The sequence below is a fragment of the Cryptomeria japonica genome, chromosome 4, assembly GCF_030272615.1.
Source record: "Cryptomeria japonica chromosome 4, Sugi_1.0, whole genome shotgun sequence".
Taxonomy (NCBI): domain Eukaryota; kingdom Viridiplantae; phylum Streptophyta; class Pinopsida; order Cupressales; family Cupressaceae; genus Cryptomeria; species Cryptomeria japonica.
The window spans coordinates 392,118,054-392,136,932 of record NC_081408.1 but is presented as its reverse complement, the minus strand read 5'-3'; the positions used below and the strand labels follow the sequence as shown (position 1 = coordinate 392,136,932).

Below are 18,879 nucleotides of genomic sequence, written 5' to 3'. Positions count from 1 at the left end.
AGTTAAGCCAAGTCCTCGGTGAATTTTCTCGCTTCAGTGTAAACATCTTCTATCCATTCCCTAGAATTTTGCGTCATTGCTCTAATAACTTCAGCATCATCAACAACTTCCTTAGGAAGGGAGGAAGGAGGAGTGAATGAAGGACCTGCCTCCCTGAGGGGTCTTTTGAAACTCCTGATGTACTCACATAGGGCTCTATTTTCTTCCCTCAGCCGCTTACATTTCGCCTTTGATTTCAACATCTTTTCCCTCATGGCTAAGGAAGATTCTTCAAAGTCTCCCATTACTTAACCTGTGGAAGCATGGCCAAGACCAATCTGTCTGATAACATAATCCTCCTGCCTGATTTCGACCATGTCTTTATCTACTGCAGGCTCAACAATGTGCAGGGTCCGAGATCCAAACTCTTCCCTTACAACCCTGGAGAATTTCCGAGGAGGCTTCCTTTCTGTTGGCTGATCCATCTTTTTCAACAATTCTTCCAACTCCCGGGCTGGATCAGTTTCTTTTTCTGGTTCCTTTCTCAGCCTTCCTACCAACCAATCTGGAGCAGGGATGGAGTGACTATGAACCTCTACGTGCTTCTTCTCCTGTGACTCTTCTTCCATTTCGCCAAGGATAACTTCCACGAAGCTATCCTGACGAGCCTCTTCCTGGTGTGAGGGACTTTCTGGTCTTTGACTTCTTGGCTGATGGTGTCCTTGTGAAGCGTTAATGTTGAGTATATCTGGTGCCGGAATGTTCTCTGGAGGTGGACTTGCTGGATGTGAAAACATCTCTACCTCTTGCACACTCGAGGAACTCGCCGGTGAATGCTCCCTCTCTGTCCTTGCTCTCTTTTTTGGAGGTTCTTCTTGCTAGACTTCTTGTTGAACCTCCTGTGGAACTTCCTGTTGCATATCCTTCTTCCTTGTTGTCCTTGGTCTCTTTGGGGCATTTTTTCCTTTACCAATCCGGACTTCCCCTCCTACCTGGGCCTGTGAAGAGCCTTCAGTCGCCTCACTGTGGGAATCTAGACTTCCCATTAGTTGATATGTCAAATGAACATTTCCTTCCGTCAACTTCCTTATCTGCCGGTCAATCCAGTGCTTAGTGAATTTCAGCATTGGTCCCTGAAATTGGATTCCATTTCGGGCTCTGACCAATCTGGCAACTGAATGGGCTGATCTTTTACTTTCTCAAATTCAAGTTGCACCAAATCTGAATCTTCCTTCACCTGATCCTGCACTTGATAAATTTCACTTAACCTGATGGTGTCAAGGGGCAATTTGGAATGCATTTTCTCTCGGACCTCAAGGTCATCCTCAGCAGCTGCCCAATAATCTTCTAAGTGAAACTTGTGTGTGAATTTGACGCCAGCAACCTTCCTGGTTTGGCATTAAGGATCATACTGGGCCCTGGATGTATAAAATGGCAGGCGATAGAATGCCAATTCCCCTGCTGCACTCTCAGCGGCATCCAAGCCTGGGCATATTTCCATGAAGTCACCCTGGACAACTAGGAATTCAATTGATTGCTTCTTCTTCTTCTTCTTCTGCAATTGATCATAGGCAGTTAACTGTCTCGTGAGCTCCAGCAATATGAGCTTGTCTGACAGATATCTTGGCAATTTGTATGACTGGAATGAGAATCCTTGCGTCCTGATGTAGGTGAATTTAGGAAATTGCAAGAATGTAGCTCTATACTTCAGGACCAAGGCACTTGCTTGCGGCGACACCCTTACGTGCAACTTCTTCTGCATAAGCCGTGTAAAGTACATAGTGAAGGTGTCATTTGCCAACCTGTAAGAACTAACATTGTGAAGATGTAGTTGGGGATAACACTCATGTACTTCCAGCTGTGTTGTTCCGCAACCCATGACTCCTCTTGTTGGCAGACCATCAAATCCTCCCCTTCATGCAAGCATATAGAACAGGTAGGAGCTCATGAAGAAGGACTAGGCCCTTTTTTCTTTTAAGTTTTTCAATTGTTCGTGCAAGTAATGACTGGTCAATCTGCCCCAGTCAACTAGCCCATTTGCATTCATGATCTCGCCTATGTAGAAGAACATCCAAGTTTCAAAGTTCACAGAATGTGAACACCCCATTACTCTGCTCAGCATCTTTATTAGGTCCACATACTCCTACTTGAACTCAAAGATAGTGAGAGTCTTTGGCATCTTGGAGGCATGCATCCTAGGCTTCAACAACCACTGTTTATTAATCAAATCAGCACACCTGGCAGGACCTACTTCATATACTGCCTTAGCTCCATTGCTGGTCCTGTATGTCATGGAATAGTGCGAAGGAATTCTGAAAGCCTCACCAATTGACTCTGGAGTCAATATTGCCAGCAACTTGCCATCTGATGTTGAGATTGTCTTCCACTCCAAATTATAATGTTCTGCACACTCCAAGATCAAGTCTGGACACTAAATAGCAAGAGGAAAACCAACTGCCGCAACAATTCTGCTCTTGACAATTTTGATAGCTGTTGGCGATGGACTATGCCCTGCTGTCCCGAACATTCTGATCTTGAATGCAACCAGATTGAATGTGCCCAAATTAGTATCGCTGATTTCTTCCCATCTGGAATTCATCTAGGAATGAGGAAGAAAACCTTTCATTTCTACCTTGATCAATGCGTGCCTGGAGAGGGCACCTGCCTTGCTTGATTCCGCCATCCTGAAAAGCACCTTAGAAATGATGAAACAAAGACCAAGTATGACCACTCTTCACTTCTCCAATTCTTCTTTCCTGAATCCTGCACGTGAGAAATGAAATGACTCTCCATGCTTATATAGAATCCTTCAAAACGTCCTGCTAGGCATCAAATTAGCAATTGAATTTATGATGCGTCATACTTTCCCAATCACTGCGCCATGCAAAAGAAACTTCCCTTGTGAGTGAGTTCGAATTTAGAAGTTTCATTAAATGCACTAAGCCATGCGTCATACTTGGAAGATTCTCTTCGCCAACTCATTAACTTCCACTCTTTCAAATTTCGGAGGTAAATTGAAGGATTTTTCAAGATTTGCTTGATTTCATTCTAACTTGTTGCCTTCTCCCTCTGAAGGAATTTTCACGCCCTTTTCAACATCCCCTATTTTTTAGGGATCCCCCTAATTTTTAGGAGCCAAGTTCATTGGATAGAGAAACTCACCACGATTCTGAATCTATAAAATTTTCCACATTCTGACAAGATTCAGTGTCTAAAAATATAAAATTCAAAAATTTGCCCGAGGGGACTTTTCCTTTTGATTCCTCCTTGACCCTTCTCTTTTGGCTTTGGCGCTTTGATCATGGCTTGGGCGCTATTTTGTACTGCAGGAGGAATTTTGCTAAGTTGTGAATTCTCCATCATCTCCTTTTTTGGCACCTTCCTTTCACCTTGGGTGCCATTTTGTACTGCAGGAGGAATTTTGCCAAGTTGTGAATCCTCCATCACCTCCTTGTTTTGGCGCCTTCCTTTCACCTTGGGCGCCATTTTGTACTGCAGGAGGAATTTTGCCAAGTTGTGAATCCTCCATGACCCCTTCATTTTGGCGCCCAACTGAGGATTTGGGCGGAATTTCTCACTGGTGGGAGATTCATGCATTTTTCATGAATTCCATGGCAGGGTGGTTTTGGCGCCTTGGTACCTTCTAGGGCGGAATTCTTGCTTGTGGAGGAATTTTATCAACTTTTCCTTCCCTTCTTGACCTCCTTACTTCAACGCCCTCCTAAGGAGTAGGGCGAAATTTTGCCTTGTTCATGGATTCATTGACTTCTCTACGCATTCCATGCCTTGTGTGTTTTAGCGCTCTCTGGAGGAATAGGGCGGAATTTCACTGTGGAGGAGTTCATCAATTTATGAATCCTCCATGAGACATCCATTTTGGTGCATGTCCTTGGCCTGGGGCAGAATTTTGTTGTGGAGGAAGAATTCATCAATTTATGAATCCTCCATGAGACATCCATTTTGGCGCCTATCCTTGGCCTGGGGCAGAATTTTGCTGTGGAGGAGGAATTCATCAATTTGTGAATCCTCCATGAGACATCCATTTTGGCGCCTGTCCTTGGCCTGGGGCAGAATTTTGCCTTAGAGGAGGAATTTTGTCTTTTCATGCTTCTTCCGGACTTGGACGGATTTTGAGCCTCTTCCGGATCAGGCCACCATATAAGAATTAGGGATGATTTTTCCAGACTTGGAGAAATTTCCCGAGCTTTCCATTTCAGGAGTGGGCTTCCAACACTCAACCATCTTCTGGCTTTCTCTGTCTGCTTTCTCACTTTCCGAAATTAGAAATAGTTGCAAATGCTTGATCTTTGTCACCTTGCCCGAATGGTCCTGACAGAACAAACTTTCCAAAAATAGAAACCTTTAAAGTGTCAGTGTTAGACCCCTAGATAGGATACAAGAATGACTTACTATAAATAGAAACTTACTAAAAATGGAAATTACTAAAAATTGTAAGTTTGATTTTTGGCAAAATGACGACCATCCGAGACTATAAAATCCCTAAAAAATAGGAACTTTCTAAAAATAGAAAGTTGCTCCATTTTGGCTCAAATTTTACTGGGAGGTTCCTTGAAGGGTCCTGATTCCAGTCGTATGTTCAGTTTTTCCCAAACCCTAACAGAAACCCCTAAAATCTAGGACAAAAGGCAGAAACCGTAAAAAAGACAAAATAGGCCCTAGACTTCACCAAACTCGCTCAAACGAAAAGCAGATTAAATCCAAATGACCCTCGAACACCTGCAAAGTGGAGAGACTGACGAGACTGCCACCAAAACCCACAAAAAACCAAGACCAAACGACCAAAAGGGACTAAAAGCTAGGGGGTCCCTATCTAGGATGGGGTGATGTGTGATTAGGTCACAACATGTATGTTTGTGATTTAAATTTATTTGTACATTCTAAGCATCAAAGCCTTTGCTGAGGATTTTGTGCTTGGTGGATGGAGAGAAAAACCCAATGGTAGACATTATGAGGCCATGGATAGGGCCAAAGTGGCTATCCAAAAATACTAAAAGAGAGATAAGAGGAAGATTTAATCTCATTTGAGTAATCATTGATAAAAAGTAGAACAATCACTTCCACCAACCCATTCATGTAGTGAGGCAATACCTCAACCCCAAAATTTTCTTCTTTGATAGTTTAGCAAATGGCGATGGGAGGTTATGGAGTACCTATCAATATGTATTGAGAGGATGACACATCAACTCGAAGCAAAAGACCTCACTACTTCAGAGTTGCAAGATTACAAGCATGCTAAAGGGAGGCCTTTTCCTTTGCCACTAACTAGCTAGAAATCCACCTAAACAACAAGAAACAAATTACAAAGTTTGAATATCTTTCAAATTACAATTATTAATAAAATGTTGCTTACAAGTTTTGAATATCTTATTTGCAAACTCTTGGTAGAAAGATTGGGATGGAACCACCACAAATCTTCAAAAGCTAATCCTTCGAATTTTGTCTCATCCTTGTAGCGATTCTATGGAAAGCACAATAAATTAACTCAACAACACCTCAATTACCTAGTTTTTATGCATTACAACCTTCGCTTTTGCACAAAAAAGTTGGACAACCATAGGAGCCTATTGACTTGGATGAGATGGGTCCCTATAATGATTGGATTGAACTAAATGAGAAGCCCAACTTATTTATAGAGAACTACATTGTTGATTTCATAGGCACGCTATGGAGGGTATAACTATAGATGCAGCAAAAACATAAGAGATTCGATTGGAGGACATCAATGTGAATGATATCAAACATAAGATAGAGGAGTAATTGCCATCTAATAGCAAGGTGGAACCATAAGGGCAACCCTCTACGCCAAGAGAGGAGCCACAATAATGTGTGAAGACTAGAACTTCTAACCAATTTTTCACTAATACAAAATAAGAGAACTTTATAAATTCTTGTAACTTGTAACTTTGCAATTTATTATGATGATTTTCAATGAAAATTATCATAAACTCATTAATTATTAGTTGACTGTTGTATTCACATAATAATGTGATTTTATCATCTATTTGTATTTGAATCTAGTAGAAAACACTTTCTCAACATTGTATGCTCTCATTTGATACACTTTAACTATATTTTGCATAAAATTTAGGTTTTTTAAGAAATTTAGTTTTTTTCTCTTAGTCGCCAAATTTTTGTGCATTTTCAAAATTCAACTACAAGTTTTCAAGTTAATATATATTGATACATATTGTTAATATTTAAATATTAACAAGAACTCATCCCTCATCCCTCATGAGCATGAACAGTCCACTTGGCAATGGCACCCAAAAAATACACTTTCTTCAAAAAATCAGCTGCAGAGTTAGTGCATTGTTAATAGCAAAATTCTATTAGCCAATGCTTTAAACTTAGTAAATCATATTGTTAGAAAACAAGAACTTATAAATACACACAATTGCAAATTAAAAAATGATGTCTCACAAAGAAAACATTCACAATTAATAGTCGTATCTCTTCAATGAATTTAGCAACAACTTTACTTTAATAATCCAGTAGTTATTCTCATCTACTGCCTCACTTTGTTTTCTTCCACACTTTTTGCAACGAATTGTAAATATCAGAGGTAGTTCAGCTTATAGTACTCACCGTTAGCAAAAAGCTAGCACATAAATATACAAGGAATTCTGCAAAAGCATCCCCCTCTGACAGATATGTATCCCACAACCTCGTGACAAGGTGAAATGGAATCTGCCACAAAAATTAATATAAATGCACAAGGAAATAGTTATTACGTAAATTACATTTAAGAAGTCTCTTTGGTAAAGCTGACAAAATAACTCTACGTTAGCAGTTTCATACCTCACGGATTAAAAGGCAGTTGAACCAACGGAAAGCAAACTGCAAAAACTCTAGCCCTTCCTCCTCCATATGTCGTGAAATAGGTTCTAATATCAAAAGTATAATAGGATTAAAATACATGTGCCCCTTATAATTTTACTGATCTATTGTTTCCAAAAATAAAAAGAAAAGGAATATTTCACTACAATCAATTGGAAGCAGATAATCATAACAAGGATAAATATGGTCTTTTGCCACTTATTGGTGAAAAATATTTCACAAACATGACAAAATTTGATAATTGACTACTTCAGATTGTTCCTTTTGGTTACCTACATGCTCAGATCTTCCAAAATTTGAAAATGTTAATCAAATGAGTTTTTCATCCATATAGAAAAATGTCTTTTAAAATATATAAGATCCTTCCAAAAGATAATGCAATTCAATATTGCTTAACTTATCTAATCCTGTCTTTAAAGGATTGTCATCGTTACATTCTACAGAGAACACTACCTCTTTAAGATTTTTTATTTAAAAATTACTAGTACTTAAGTTTTATAATTACTATTAGTAATGCCATCATGTCTAGGTTTACTTTTGGGTTTTAAACTCTCACCAATCTCCTTTCACAATTTGTAAAAGTACTATAATTCAGTTATTTTTCTTCTATTAGTTATTGGAGTTCCTTTATGTACTCCTTGTTATCTGTTATAGCCACCTGTACTTTTGAGTGTCATTGACCTACTCTCGTCATTTGTAGGCATTCATGTAGCAACTTCCTTCATTATTTCCAAGTCCAATGGTGAAAATTGCATAGATGTGCCCTTTTCCCTTATGTTTTGGACCAACTTTGGAGAAGAAATTATCTTAGGAATCCCTAATTCTTGCTTCCTGTCCTTGATCATTGTTCAAAAGATGTTCAATCAGTTTTCCTAGGTGTCTAGCTGAGGAGAACATGACCCTCACAATTCAAAAAATCCCCTAGAGATGCTTTGTAGACACGCTCCAACTCCTAACTGGGATTTTGCATCAAAAGATCAAGGCAAACAGATTCCAATAGCCAGATTTCAACCAGTTCATTGCTGTAGGTACTGGCTTAGGTCTTCACACAAGTTGACTTTCATACATCTAGATTTGAACAACAGTGGAGCACAATCAAAAAATTCCAAGGCAGCCATTTGATGAAGCCCTAAAATTCCAGCATATTGACAAATTGGTTCACATCGTCTTTAGCATTATTTCCTCATCTCTAAAATATAGCCAAGTATTGTATTTAATTCATTTAAATTCTGCATTTAATAATTACCTAGATTATTAAAGTGCAATTTATTCCTTTACATTTATTGAACCCAACCTTCCTACATAACCTAGGTTTTGGACTTATGGTTTATCCTTCTATTAAAATTTCAGATCTATTTTTTTATTGCATATCCTATTTTCAAATCTCATTAGAGTATGGCTCCCTTTTTCTTTTGCCAATACAATTTGCACATGAGCTTGCTACTTTGGTTGATGTGGGTCATCCGACACATTTAATTCAATATTTTCATGATTTATTGCTCACTAAGCCATCAGACTGGATGTGCTTCAAGGTATTAGTACTAAAGATACTTGTAGTTTTTTGAATGGTGCATCCTCTTCACAGTTTCCTCTTGGTTTTGTTCCTCATTTTCGTTACTGTTGTTATACACAATTCCTATCTTGAGCATATACATCCTCTCATCCCATTACTATTTCACTTTATGTGATATCCTGCTAGTTATTTGACTAGACGTGGTCCTAGTGTTTCTTCCACCATTTCCACTTCCCCCACTAGTGTGATGCCTCTTCTTCCCACCCTTCTAGTGTCAACTGTTCTTCCACTATTGTCATCCTTACATTCAATTCCTTGTTCTATTCCTAGTTCCACATCTCATTTCATACCTTAATTCTGTGACAAGATAAAGATGAGTATGTGAAATTACAAAATACAGCATGTGTGTTTGAGGTTGTTACTTGTCCTTTACCAACTAAATTTATGGCACCTGAATTTGAAATGTATGATGGCAAGTTCAATGAATTGAGCTTAATTGGTTAAAACATTGGGTTTTCATTGTGGAGACTCAAGTTCACGCAGGCATCTAAAGTGGAATTATAAGTTGTAACTCTTGGTCTTCCATAGTTGGCTTCTAATATGGAGGTCGTTTCCAAATAAAAGTGAATTTTTCCAAGTAGTGACTCTTGGTCTTGCATACATGATTTCTAGTGTGCTTGCTCCTAGGGAGCTTGTATTGGTCTCATGTTGATGCTCAAATGAGCAAGATATTTGTAATCAATATGCAATTTTAAAAAAAAAATGTATGTTGGCAAAGGTGACCATACATTTGACATCTTTCTCTCCTACATGTGTAGATTGCTAAGTTATTTCTATGCACTTAAAAAATATTATGCTACTAAATAATTCTTCTCTCTACCTCATGAATCTATACATTCTTTTTTAGAATTAGCCAAAGAATTCCTTAAACATTTCAAAGTTAATATTGGCCTAAAAATTGTCATTGTTGTTGATTTATTTGAGTGTGCACGAGGCCCTAACAAGCGACTACATGAATATGTCATTAGATTTGGATCCTTATATTCTAAATTACACCATCAGCTTCATGGTGACAAATTGCAAACTATTTTTACCATGGTGAAGTCGTCATATAGCTATAATACTTTGATTGCGACAACCGCCCCAACCCTTTATAATCGTCATTGTTGTTGATTTAATTGAGTGTGCCCAAGGCCCTAACAAGCAACTACATGAATATGTCATTAGATTCGAATCCTTATATTCTAAATTACACCATCAGCTTCATGGTGACATTGTAAACTATTTTTACTATGGTGAAGTCATCCTAAAGCTATAGTACTTTGATTGCAACAACTGCCCCAACCCTCTATAATTGAAAAGGTGATAAAGAGAACCTTTTTGCATTAGAGGAGAATAGTTGGTTTCTCTCTATGTTGTGTACGACCTACACTACTCTTTCAATGTGACATGGTTTTTTCCAAACACTATGTATGAGGTGGTGTTTGAAGAAAATGTTTTGATGACCTTTTCATGTTTATGACTAGTGGGTTCAAAGAGTCATCTCTAAAATCTAGTGCTAGTTTCTCATAGGATTGAAACAAGGCAATTCAATGCACTAGTTGAGATACGAGCATAGTTAGTTGAGATGTATGGTAAGCCATCCCTAGCTAGGTGGTGTTATCAATCGAAGAATTTCTTACGGCAATTTCACATGCATCAACCAAGCAATTGAAGCATTATTAAACCTAAAACCTTAAGAGGATTGGCCTAAATCTTTGTCTTATGCTGCTTGTTGCAAAACCTTACCATAGATTGATCAATGTGGGAAACTTTGATGTCACTAAATCGTAAAATGAGGTGGAGTGGCATGGAACCGTTTGCAAGTTCTCGAATCAATCCTACTTGCTCTTCCCTATGCCAATCATCAATCGAAGTGCACATTCAACAAATGTTGATTGAAAAATAGATGAGCACATTCAACGAATGTTGATTGATAGGAATCAACTTTAATTCTAGTAAGATGGATAAATCACCATACTTGTCTCCCAATACTGATTCTAACAAATGCCAACATTATCTAAGTGATATCCATCTAATAATACTTTCCCATCTTTCCATACTATGGTTTCCTAGTGATGTTATGTCCCCATCCATATGGTTTAGGATATTTCTCGAAAGCAAAGTCTAACCCATTTGATGCAACTATAATTCTAGAAAGTAAGTTCTTTTAGGCAAGATGTCTTAAAATAGAGCCATATAGAGCAAATTTTACCACAACTATGTGGTCTGATCTCATTTTCTTGATTTTGATTTGGCTAGAAAAGATGATGACCTTGAGCCCTCTTATTCTAATCCTAAACTAGAAGTTTCATGACCATCTCACCTAAGATCCATTCCCAACTTAGAAATCTAGGCAAAGGCTAGATTTGTGCAACTTAGCAACCAATAGCAAGACACGGATGAAAGTATCAATCTTGAGATACTTGCATCAATCCACATACTCCAATTGTCTATTTTTGTTGGAAAGGGATTATGGACCTAGATCACAATTAATGGGACTAGCTCTCAATGGTCTTTGCCTCTCTTGCTCCTATTCCTAACTAGGATACTGCATACTCTATTGCTAGTTATCAAAATGGAATCCAAATATGAATGACAAGCAAGCTACTACTTATGTTGGGGAATTATTCCATTTTGATCTAGATCTAGGACTATGCAATAATAAGTTATCAATCCACAAGCTCTAAACCAAGGACAGATTATGGGAGAGATGAACTTGGATATGCATCTATTAGGTCAACTGTCTATAGGTGTAATCCAATGAACTAACTACCTCTTCCTTCGTGAGTTTTGCTCCATCTTTATATGTTGCAAGGTAAATTGGTTCACAAAATAAAACTCGGATTATGACTCTACGGTCATGTCCTTGCTAATTCAAACTTGCACTAGCCTTTGGAATTGTTCGGCATTCAAAATGGGCTTGGCACGACATTCTTCATGAAAGTACAACTGTTCCTCTTGATAATGTGCAACACTCCTTAAGACATTGTCTACCAACAGTCACTTTTAACTCATCAAATTTATAAAAAATTCCTCAGACAATATACCTATAAAAGGTACAACAATCCTTTGAAGTAAGTCAACAGCTTCAAGCAATTATTTTAGACTTAAAAACATATTGTGTTCAGAAACAAAAAAACATAATGTAGCATCACACTAAATAATAATATATCATATCTCACAATAAGGTATGAGCTTTTATTATTGAGACAACAATTTCACTAGTGGATAAGAATGGGTAGGAAGAGCAACTTGCTAAATTTTAAATTACATAGACTAACTGAGAGCCTATAGATTAAAAAAAGTTGACATGGACATGTTGTAATTAACAATAGACTGTATCAAACATAGAGCCTTAAAGAAAGGACAAGAAAAGACAGACTTGGTTAGAAATGGGAACTAAGGGCTTACACCAAACATTTGGTCAATCACTTGCCCATATCTAGCTCTTCATCACCTTATGGAGTTGGGGAACACAAACAAAGCAAGAAATTAGATAGTTTGGTTTCATGTGGCTGGGGTACTCAACAGTGAACTGATCAATTTTATGATACAGGGTTGAAAATGATAGAAAAGTTGTTAGATTTGTTGAAAGATGTTGATCGATGAGAGCAATAGGAAATGGAGTGAAAGAACCTAATAACTATTGGCATTTCATCTTCTAGAAATGTCATCAGACATTTGGAGACTATTGAGCCCTTAGTTGTTCACAAGATAATCAAACTTGGAATCATTTCCAATCACAAAGAGTACCTTATACCAGAGTGGATGGCAATACTTCTGCTGATTCTAGAGCTTTGGATGCCTATAGTGAAGATAGTCAACGGAAAATATAAAAGTCAAAAATCACAGTATAGGTAACCATTACGTTTTGTTCATCCATTTCTTGCACATTTGCTAAGAATATTCTGGATGAAGTAAGAGCTGAATTTTACCAACTAGTTCAAGTGCATATAGGAGGCTCTTCTTTTGGTCCAGGCAGCATGGAAGAGTTAAGAAAACTTGTAAGTAAATATCAATTAAAGAAAAGGAAATACAATGACCCATGATTTGGTTGATGAAAGAAGATTTGTTCATCATCAGCTCATCAGACAGAGTAATTTCACACTTGCATCAAAGAATAAAAATGTATTCATAAAAAAGGTTCAATTTCCACTAAAGAAAGATGGTACACTAGATCCAACTTCTTCAAATTCTTTAGATTCTTCAAACTCATAGATTTGCAATCTAGCTATTTTTAGCCAAATCTATGTTTATACATATAATATTTTTGATAGGATGATGGTAGCCTGTTTTTAGGTTGCTTTTATTTAACATCATTTAGATTATTTTGATGCTTTATATTGTCTATTGCCTACTTTTGGTAGTTTTGAGCATTTTGCTTTAAAAAAAATGATGTTTTTGACAAGTTAATTATTATGCTAAATCCCACAACTTGGGTTTTTGTAACCTTACAAATAAGTGTTTGGGCCATAAAATATCTTAATGATAGTTGATGCTATGCTTATATTGCTGAAATTGTTTGAGTGATTATTATATTCATGTGTTTGTGTTAATGCCATCTTGTGTTTCAAGGGTTAGATTTAAGGTAGATAATTTAATATCAAACATTGTAATTATATTATCTACCTATCTAAGGATACAGCTATGTATTTAACCTAGTGGTTTTATCCTTCCAGTGTGTTCTGTTTGTCAAATTTATTATCCTTGAGAAATCGAGTTTGCATCTCCTTATTGGTTACTGCTTTTAGCTGGTGCATAGATGTCATGTTGTTAAATTCAATTGCTGAAGTAAGCTCATAAAATATATAAAATCTCATTTGTAAGACAGAACCATTTCAAGTCACCATACATAAAGCAAAAAGATAGGATAATTTATTTTATTCATTTCACTATTGCAAAACCCTAAAAGAATATTGTGCATATTGTTAGACTGTTAGTTATTGTATATTTTGTTTCATGTCTATGGTAAGTTTAGTTACTAGGGAACTCACTCTCATGATTCAAAGAAAAAGTTGACCTCGTACACCATTTCATTGTGTTGTCTTGAAAAAGACAAATTGAAACACGAACACTATGTTACATCTTTACCGCTCATCTTCTCACATGTTCCTTGTTACATCCTTATCTTACATGATTTACAATTGGTTATGTGCTTCCTATGTTTCACGCTTTTAATGTCTAGCTTTTATGTTGTTTACATGCCATGCTTATTATGATGTTCGCAATATTTGCACATACTTATGATGTCATGTTTTTTCTCACATGTTTATCTTGTATGTTCATGAACTTTACCAGGCTTTAATATCATGATACATTAAAGACCACAGATTTCCACAATCCATAAAAATAATTGTAACTTCTTTTGGATTAGATTGTGTGATAGTTTAATCATCATCCAAAAGCAGTTATAACTAATTATGATTACATTAAATTAATGTTAGAACCCTCAACATGAATTCATATTAGGTTTTGAACAATGGAGAGCAAAAAACATGAGCAAGAGTGTAGGCAGCAGGAATGCAGGCAAGAGTACAGGTGGGAAGGCTTGAGTGAAGGCAGGAGAGTGTGTTGGAGAGGGCAACTCTGAGGATGAAGACCCAAGAGGAGATCTGCTTCCTGGGGTGGGCTTCGAGTGTGAGGATAACTCGAGTTTGGGCTATGTTGGGGGAGTTCCCAAGGGTTTCAATGCAGATGATACGGCAGTTGGATCCTCTTTCTTTAGGGGATTTATGAGGATTTGGAGGCCTTGTGGGAGTCTTCCTAGAGCAAGGAAGCCTTTGTTTCCGAGGAAGATGAAGATCACTCTTCCCTTTTCTCTGATGATTCTGAGGATGTTCTTGATGAAGAGGATGAATTGCTTTTGGATCTCTTATTGGAAGCTCCTTTAAAGAATAAGAGGGCTAGGGGCTTTGAATTCTGATCTCGATGCCTCAAATGGTTTTGAAAGAAGGGTTTCTTTCATCTTCCTTGGGAGATAAGTCCTGGAAAACGAATCATGAGGTTGTGTCTGCGATTATTGAGGATGAGACTGGTTTTGTACCACATATACCCCAATTTTTTCTGAGATGGCCTTTAAGTCCAATGAGGTGGTTGCTTCTGGGGTTGCAATCTCTTCTCCTGGCAAAGATGAGCTGAATATTGTTGGTCTTGAGGATGTTGCTCCTTCTCCTTTTCATTGGAGCAAATTTCTAATCTTAAAGACGGTGTGATGGAGGTTGCTTCCCCTCCTGTTGCAATTGTTGTCCCTTCCCCCAAGGGTTCAAAGGAACCTTGTGTTATGATGTGTAAGGCGGCTGCTACGGTTGCTCTACCCCCAAGAAATTCTTTGGGACAAACTTGCTGTTCCAATTTCAGTGTGCCTTCTAAGGTTTTGGAGGAAGGTCAAGTTGAATTCATTATTCTTGATTCTCTTTTCGATGAGTTGATGACTTGGTTGAGGAGCTCTCTTGTTCGGAGATTCTTTCGTAATCGCCCCAATATTCATACTATGCATAGTTGGATCCTTCAGACCTAGAAGCTCAGCGGTTAGGTTGAGGTAACTGCAATGTTGAATGGTTTTTCTTTTTTCCTCCTCCTGTGAGGAAGATTGTTTTAGAATTCCGCATGATGGCCCTTGGGTTTTGGGCATTAATGATCTTTTTATTTGAAGTTGGTATCCTAAATTTAACCCTCGAAACGAAAAATCTCATGTTTTGTGTCTGGGTTCGTTTGCTTGGGCTGCCTTTGGAGTTTTGGAATGAAAACACTTTTATTATCATTGCCAACTCTTTTGGGCAATATTGTGCTACAGATCAGGTCTCCAAACTCAAGAAACGGTTGTTATTTGCTAGATTTTGTGTTTATGTGGAGAAAAACCAGGTGCTCCCTACTCATATTACTCTTGCCTCTAAATTTGGTAAGTGGGTGCAGCAGATTGAGTTTGAGGACTCTCTAATTATTTGCCATTGTTATTGTAAAGTGGGTCACGCCTCAATAACTTGCTTAAAAAATAAGAAACAACACTTTGTTCGGAAAATGAAGGATCAAATCCTTGTTTCCATGGAGTATTTTGTTCCTTTTGTTCAGGAGGTGTAGAAAGTTGATATTAAAAGGAATCCCCTTATGGACTGTTCTATGAAGGAGTTGGAGGAAGGTAATGCCAATGATGTCATGTCTTCTCTTTGTCTCAAGAAATTCAGATTAGGGGAAATGGACCCCAGTTTGGAGTTAAAGCAAAGCTCTTTGGAACATTTTTTTAAACCACAAAGCAAAGCTCTTTGGAACATTTTTTTAAACCACCTTTATTTGGGTGGGTCTACCTCATCGTTGGGCAGGGCTTCTTTTTGGTTTTTGTTTGCCTTGTTTCTTGTTGCTAGTTGTTGTCTTGTATAGTTGTTTGATGTTTTGTTGGGCTCAATGCTTTAACATTATCTTCATAAAAGGGATTAGGGCCCTTTCAAAAGCCCTACTTATCTAAAAAAACTAATTATGATTACATCTTTATGATAATTATCATGTTTTGCATCCTACTTGCGCTCTTATTATCCATATTTACTATTTAGCATTTACAGCAACCATTATTTTCCTTCAATGGTGGCAACAATGAAAACATCTTACCTTTCCTTTGCTATATGTAATTTCATGATCACATCTTGTCAATGTTTTTACAAGCTTATGTCACGATGATACCTTTTACCATGTTTACATGCTCTTATAATGATTATAGCCCTTTCTCCTTTTCTCCAGTTCATTGCATTTGTTGTATGCAACCAATTGGAGGGAGGGCATATACCTCACTAACATTCCTCTTTGAAACTTATGTTGTGTAATGATAAGCTCATATTCATTATCATCTTGAAGATAATTTTATCAACCTTTCTAAGTTGTTAAGATCTTCCACATAGTTGGAGCTTGACCACTTTGCTGGCCAGGTTTGTCATTGATGTCAAAAATAAAAGAGATGCTATTATGACTATAAAGTTACAAAATAACAAATAGCATATCTCATGTTTCTAATGAATAGTTGATCAAATTAGATTAGATAAATCTATACTTGTTGTTGTATCAGAGGAGCAGTTGGATATATATGTATTCTGGCTTTTGCACATGAATACCAGTTGCTCTGAATATATATTCAATGCAGAATAACAGTTGAATGTAATGTCCCCAACTTGGATATGGTCTAATTTAACCATAATCAACCTATTTTCAAAGTACTAATGACTTAAACTAACTTGTTTAAGAGTCAAGTCTATCTTTCACGAGTCAAATCTGTGATATTCAATCTTCTTTAGTCTATCAAGTACTTGCTAACTTACCATATTAAACAATCAATCTTATTCTGATTCATTTATAAATCATTTACGTATTTATTAATTATTATTTGTATGAATTATTATGTAATATTATTGAATAATTTCTAAAGTATTATGTTAACAATAATTATATATTAATATCTATTATAATCAATATCTATATTTACAATCATTAAGTTACTCCTTATTCTGATTGAGTGTATATATATATATATATAAACAAACGAATTAAATAATATTACTAATTATTTATGGATTTGCTAGTATCCTTTTATATAATCTACTAATACTACTACCATTTAAAACAATCCTAATTGGTAATATGTTTAGGGGCTGGTATTGGCAGACAGATCTGACACATGTCAGATCTGGTCTGCCACTGTCATGATACTTATATCCTTATCAAATATATTGCACTCTATGTTAATATTTTCCTTAATATTAAATTCTGCATAGAAACATTATCGGACTTCATAAAGTAGAAATACATATTAAGCACATCCCATGAATGCCACCAAGAACAAGATGTTACTGCCTGTAACTTAATAACAGTTCTGATCTGAACTGATCAATCCTGCTGGATATTAATATCTCATATGTCATCCGTCTCCCCCTTGAATCATTTATATTCATCCTTTTAAATGCCTTATGGACGGAATAGTTGTATCTCTTCTTGGGAATGGACATACCCTTCCCTTAATCATGTCTCTTCATGAACAACTGTTGTTATCCTAATCGCTGCCTTTTGTTAATTGCTGCCTTAACATAAGCCTCTCTCTTTTTATTATTAATCCCCCTCCTTAAATAGGCATTGCACCTTTAATAGGTCACGATAAGAGGCATGGTGAATACATTCCCTTTCTCATAACTCTTGCTAATAATTAATCATGATTAGCATTTACTTGTAACCCACCAATCATTACTAATGCAGTTTGTGTCCTCTCTTAGGATCGTGATTATGTTAGGATATCTGTAGCTTGTTCTATATGATTTCATTGATGAATGATGGCCACAATTATAGCTACAATCCCATCTTTCTTATATATTGTAATCCATATTAAATTCGTTCTTCCCTCCTAATTGTTCTCTTATGATAGTCTTGGCTCTATCAATCTGCAATACATTTGATGAACACCTTCCTTATCGGTCCTTCATATGCTGTGATACTATCGGGTGTTTATTTGCTAATGTGTATACGATTCTGAGGTTATGGATGCCACACCAGAACTTCCTCCCGATTGCTGTCTTACTATATTTAACGTCTTAATCTCTTGTCATTTACACAGCGTTGCTTTCAATTGTGATCGATTGTCTATTCATAATATTATTAATTTAATATTACTAATAAATAAATAATAAATTATGTTTATATTATGAATTTAATATTACTAATAAATAGATAATAAATTATGTTTCATGTAAATAGTAAATAATAATAAGAATAAAATAATAAATTCATAAATAAATAATAATAATAGTAACAAACATAATATGTAAATTATGTTTATAATATTATTAATTTAATAATTCGTTGGTAATTATTATATTAATTAATAATAGTTACTTTATTAGGATAGATATAAAGATCAAGGAGGGGACATGACATTGAACATTGTTACCAGTATGGCACACACAGTTTCGATCACTCAGTTTAGAAACCAACACAGAAACGGCACAATGAAAAGAATCAGGTACTTCATTACAAGTCGATCAAGGTAACAAAAAAAAATTACAATACCAGATATCTTTATCTATTCAGCATTGAAGGGTTTGTGTGAACCAGATCGATGATCATTATCAGTAATTTCTGATAGTTGTGAAAACACAGCAGAGTCTGTATTCTTGATCATATGCATTGTGGCCTCAAATTTCTTTACTGACGTGAACACCTCCTTCAGTCTAAACTTGCAAGACAAGGGATCGTTTTGATGAATGGCTCCATGAAGAGATTTTGCTATAATGTGAGGATGTCGTTCCTACCATACGATGGTGATCCTTTGAAAGATGATCTATAACTTTATTGGCACTATACGATTCTTTATAGACCAAGGCCATTGAGAGCTTTACGTGGAAGGTATAACTAATTTATAACCATCTTATAAGACACTTGTAACCGGCATCTTCTCTCAACCACATCACTGATTGAGAAAGGTGTTATATATATGAGACTTGAGTTTGATGGTGTGGAGG

The 18,879-nt window shown here is 36.5% G+C and overlaps 1 protein-coding gene across 1 annotated transcript in view; it reads right to left on the bottom strand.

Annotated features, from left to right (window-relative positions):
* Positions 1-18,879, bottom strand: part of LOC131074660 (GTPase-activating protein GYP1) — a 107,318-nt gene that overhangs the window by 11,424 nt on the left and 77,015 nt on the right. Inside the window, exons 8-9 of the mRNA XM_058011325.1 lie at positions 6,799-6,884; positions 6,586-6,687 (exon numbers count right to left, since the gene is read on the bottom strand). Coding sequence (XP_057867308.1) covers positions 6,586-6,687; positions 6,799-6,884 — 188 coding nt within the window. The remainder of the gene's footprint in view (positions 1-6,585; positions 6,688-6,798; positions 6,885-18,879) is intronic.